Raw genomic sequence first — 4714 nt, 5'->3', positions numbered from 1 at the left:
GTTACCAAACACAGACCGATGTCTTCCCGATAGTCCATGTAAGCAATTGATCACTTTTACCCAGAGGGCAGAATTGTCATTTTTTTAGTTTCCATAACAATTTAGTGACTAGGGAGAGATTAAGAGTTTTAATCGAGCCAAGCCTAATGCCCCCCACCTCTTTTGGGGCCGTGATCTTTTCCCATTTCACCCAGCAAATGCTTTTTTCCCGTATTCTCTGCTCTAGATAAATTTTCTTCTTATTTTTTCAAGAATGTCAATGACACCATTAGGAACAACAAAGATGGACATGTAATATATTGGAAGGTTACCAAGCACTGCCTTTGCAAGCGTAATTCTGCCACCGAAGCTCAACGTTTTTGCTTTCCACAATGACAGTTTTGATTGGAATTTATCAATTATCGGCCTCCATGCGCTTTTTAGATTCATGTTCCCGCCAAATGGGATTCCAAGATAGGAAAACGGTAGCGTCGATGGTTTACATCCAAGGGGAGAGGACCAGTTCAGGATTTCCAAGTCGGAGGCTCCGATTCCAAACACTGTCGATTTTCCAAAATTCACTTTTAGCCCAGATGACACATAAAAACATCTCAGAATACGTGCCAGATTAGCGATGTTTCTCCTCGACCATTCGCCTATAAAGAGCTCGTCATCTACATGCAATAAGTGAGATGAACAAATGTTAGAGTTTGAGAGTTTTAGCCCATCGAATACCCCAGTATCCACTGTCGTCTTCATCGCCAGGTTAAGGCCTTCCATAGCAAGGATGAAGAGGAAGGGAGAGAGAGAGGGTCTCCCTGCCTAACTCCCCTAGACATTATGAATTCAGAGGTTGGACTTCCGTTGATGATTACCGATGCTCTCCTAGACTCCAGGCAATTCCAAATCCACATTCTCCATTTCTCCCCAAACTTCATTTGATCCATAATTGAGTCAAGGAAATCCCAATTCACAAAGTCAAATGCCTTGTTGAAATCTGCTTTGAAAAGGAGCATCTTTCTTTTTTTATTCTTTGACCAAGAGCATAACTCATTGACTATTAACGGACCCTCCAGAATATTTTTGCCTTCAACATAGGCCGATTGCACCTCATCAATAACGCTTCCAATAACTTTTTTTTAACCTAATTGCCAGCAATTTAGCAATTATTTTGTATAATGAACCAATCAGGCTGATAGGTCGAAAGTCCCCAAAGTGTAACGGATCTTTTAATTTAGCTGCAAGGGAGATGAAAGAGGAATTGCATCCTCTAGATAGCTTACCACCAGCTTCAAAGTGCTTTACCAAACCCAAATATCACCACATAGTAAGTCTGAATATCTTTTGAAAAATTTAAAGGTGAATCCATCCGGTCCCGGGGACTTATCACCACCACATGCCCATACTGCGTTTTTTATCTCATCCAAAGAGAAATCTCCCTCAAGGAATCTTGCGTCTGATTCCGAAAGTTTACAAAAACAAGGGTGTATGAAGGAGGGTCTATTTGGCCATTTTTCATAGAATTTCATCTCAAAGAATTTTACAGCTTCCTTTTTTATTTCTATCGGGTCAGTTGTCCATGAACCATTAGCCATGATTCCATCAATATGATTCTTCCTATTTCTGTTATTGACATATCCGTGAAAAAAATGAGTATTTTCACTCCTTCCACTTCCCATTTGATTTTCGCCCTTTGCTTCAGATCTATTGATGTCGCCCTAGCTTTTTCTAGTATTTTTACCCCTATTGACCGTTCAACCATTTCCTCTTCCGACAACGGTCGTGTTTCTGCTAAAGCCTCTATCTCAACCATTCTTTTTTTCAATATTTCAAATTCTATACTGCCGTCTCTTACCGCATTTATTCTCCAATCCTTTACCGCCCTTTTGATTTTTTTAAATTTATTAAGTAAAAACATGTCTGGAGTACCATATCCCTCAAAACCTTCACATGATTTCAAGATCATCGCATCAAATTCATCATTCAGCATCCAAGAGTTGAGAAGCTTAAATGGAGGAGGGCCAAAGTCATCACATTGTGCACAAAGAATTATCGGAGAGTGACCAGAGAGGTCTCTATCCAATGCAAAACAAGAAGCTAGTGGGAAGGATACTAAGAATTTGTTACAGAATAGGAAGCGATCCAGCTTACTTAGTTTGGTACCCTGCATTTTAAAGTAAGTAAATCTTTGACCTCCCATCTTCAAGTCATTGAGTTCCCCGTTTTGAATGAACATATTGAAGGAAGATGCCCTCCGATGACAGAATGTGGAATTGATATGTTCATCAGCTTTGCGGACAACGTTGAAGTCTCACATAAAAATCCATGTGGCGAGTCTTACACGTTTTATTGGCAACAGCTCGTCCCAAAGCTTTGCCTTTTCACCCATCGACTGGGGTCCATATACATTCACCAACCCAGTGAGTCTGCTAATACCAACCAAACTCACCACTATCAATATATAGCTTCTCAATTTTATTCTCTCAACCAGCGTGAACATCCTTTTATCCCACATAGTAATCAAGCCACCAAATCCACCTATAGTATAAACTTGCTGATAACGTCTATTTTATGCATATATTTATGATGATTTCTTATTATTTTATATTATGTTTTTATGATATTTAGAACTAAAAGATACTTAATATGCTTTGAAATATTCAATTTCAGTAAAAATGGGAGCTGGAATGCAAAATGGAGAGAATGGAGCTAAAAAGATGCAAAAAGGATATTGCTGGCAGATTGATCCCTCTTCAGTGTTTCGGGTATATCTGATGACTCATAAGTCCAATTGGCAAGATTCAAAATATTCTGATAACTAGAAGAAATTTCCTATGACTTATGTAAGAGGGCTTTTTTGCTAATTCCACATTTATCTTATCCAACATCGGCCTTGAAGATGAAGCATAAAAGTTGGATGGAAATTCCCTCCAAGTTACTTATTCCCCAGGCATCACTTACCTTATTTTTATTTGCTTAATCCCTAAGCCACCATTAGTTCCTTTATTCCAATCCAACTCTAATATTCCATATTAATTTCATCTCCCTTCAACTATAAATACCCCATATCATTCCACCATTTTCATCGTCTATGATATTCCGACTTCTAACCTATTTTAGTCGACAAGTAACTTCTGGTAAGCCGTTTTGATGGTCTAGAAGGTGGCCGGAAGGACGTTAAGCTGACAGGAGCGAAGATCTAAAGGATTAGAGAGCGAATTCATGTCAGTAATCATGTGGTTTGTTATCGTGACCATGTTTAGTATTCCACTGTGATACTATTATGTTTTTTACTTTCTGATTTTGGTGTCGAAACCATTTGCTTTGGGTTTATGATTAGATGAAATCTTGATTATTGGATTAATTGCTATATTTTATTGTTTTATTCATGTTTAATTTATTTTTTTTAAGCTTGTTAAAAGATCCTTATGTGTTAATAACAATTATTTTCTGTTAATTATTAAGTATATCGAGTTATATGAACATCTGCTTGATTGCTTGCCTCTTATGATTTTGATGGCCATCAAAATTATATGCCTAGAAATAGCGAACTTGAAACTAGGGTTAACTAGGAAATAAGTAAGTTAATGTGTGAGCCTTATATGACGAACCATAAACAAGAGGTTAATTGAATTAGCCAATTCGATTAACTATTATTACAAGTCTTTCTTGATACGAACTGAACACTAAGAAACATGTGAGTTTAATCAATTGATCACTGCTTGAATTGACTTGTTTGCTACAAGATTAGTAATAGTGAACATGAACCTAATCACTTTAGAAATCGGTGAACATGAATAAATAAATTTGTGTGTGCAATTATCTATGATTTTAAGATGTAATCTGTCTAAACCAAAGCACCTAAAGAGATTCGTATTCCTGTCTGTTTATCGAGATTTTCTATTTAATTGTTCGTTGAGATTTAATAAACCCTTTCTTTACTGCTTTTGTGTGTTTTGTGTAACCTATAATCAAACATTTTAAATTAATTCACTACCGTTCCCCTTGAGTTCGACACCCTTGATTATTCGTTATTTGTTTTTATTTTTTAGTTTTATTTTATTTTTATTTTTATTTTCGTTGATATCATGTCACTTTTTGGGAAGGTTTTTGTTGTTATGTGCAGGAATTAGTGATCATACACATTGCTTGGTTTCACTTTTTGCATGGGTTTCAAGATTGCAAGCGATTAGGGAATTCTTGACTTGTTTAGTCTACTACTTTGGGTGATTTGTCCAACTCAATCCACGAGACTTAGTATAGTAAGGCGTATCGAGGTGGTTAAGTGGAAGACCGAACTCTTGCTACTCTTGACTAGTTGGGTCAACTCTTGTTCTACTTTTTAGTTAATGTTGCAAAGAAAACACAGGAAATAGTCTGACAGGTCCCGAAAGTAATTGTTTTCACAAACCACCTCTTACATGCAAGGGATTTAATCAACAATTGTAGCTTGATTTTGATGAAGACAAGTGATCGTGATATCCTTTTTAGTTATTTTGGTTTTCTATTTTTTTAGTTATTTTAGTGAATTTTTATATTTAGTTTGTTTAAACTTTTATTTTCCTTGTTGATGCTCTTGATGTTTCAGATCTTTGCAGAATTTTTGCTCTTCGAATGCTTTTAGAAATTTCAACAATTGGGGTCTAATGTTTATTTGTCACGTGAAAAAAGCCGTATGAGAATTTAAAGTTGACAATCGAGAGACACTGTCACACCCCAAAACCGATAACGGCAG

The 4714-nt window shown here is 36.5% G+C and overlaps 2 protein-coding genes across 2 annotated transcripts; both read right to left on the bottom strand.

Annotated features, from left to right (window-relative positions):
* Positions 1–222: 222 nt before the first annotated feature.
* On the bottom strand, positions 223–759 carry LOC145064150 (uncharacterized). The gene has a single exon (XM_079011657.1). The coding sequence runs from the start codon at positions 757–759 to the stop codon at positions 223–225; it is 537 nt and encodes a 178-aa protein (XP_078867783.1).
* Positions 760–1540: 781 nt separating this feature from the next.
* Positions 1541–2215, bottom strand: LOC145064149 (uncharacterized). Its single transcript, XM_079011656.1, has one exon. The coding sequence runs from the start codon at positions 2213–2215 to the stop codon at positions 1541–1543; it is 675 nt and encodes a 224-aa protein (XP_078867782.1).
* Between the last annotated feature and the right edge of the window lie 2499 nt (positions 2216–4714).

Source organism: Lactuca serriola, chromosome 7 (assembly GCF_051521515.1).
Source record: "Lactuca serriola cultivar US96UC23 chromosome 7, Lser_US96UC23_V15, whole genome shotgun sequence".
In the NCBI taxonomy this organism is placed as follows: Eukaryota; Viridiplantae; Streptophyta; class Magnoliopsida; order Asterales; family Asteraceae; genus Lactuca; species Lactuca serriola.
Note: the sequence above shows the minus strand (reverse complement) of the source record. Positions and strands in the feature narration are given on the sequence as shown.

Coding starts and splice junctions, on each gene's coding strand:
- LOC145064150 (XM_079011657.1), bottom strand. CDS start 759: ATGGAAGGCCTTAACCTGGCGATGAAGACGACAGTGGATACTGGGGTA.
- LOC145064149 (XM_079011656.1), bottom strand. CDS start 2,215: ATGTTCATTCAAAACGGGGAACTCAATGACTTGAAGATGGGAGGTCAA.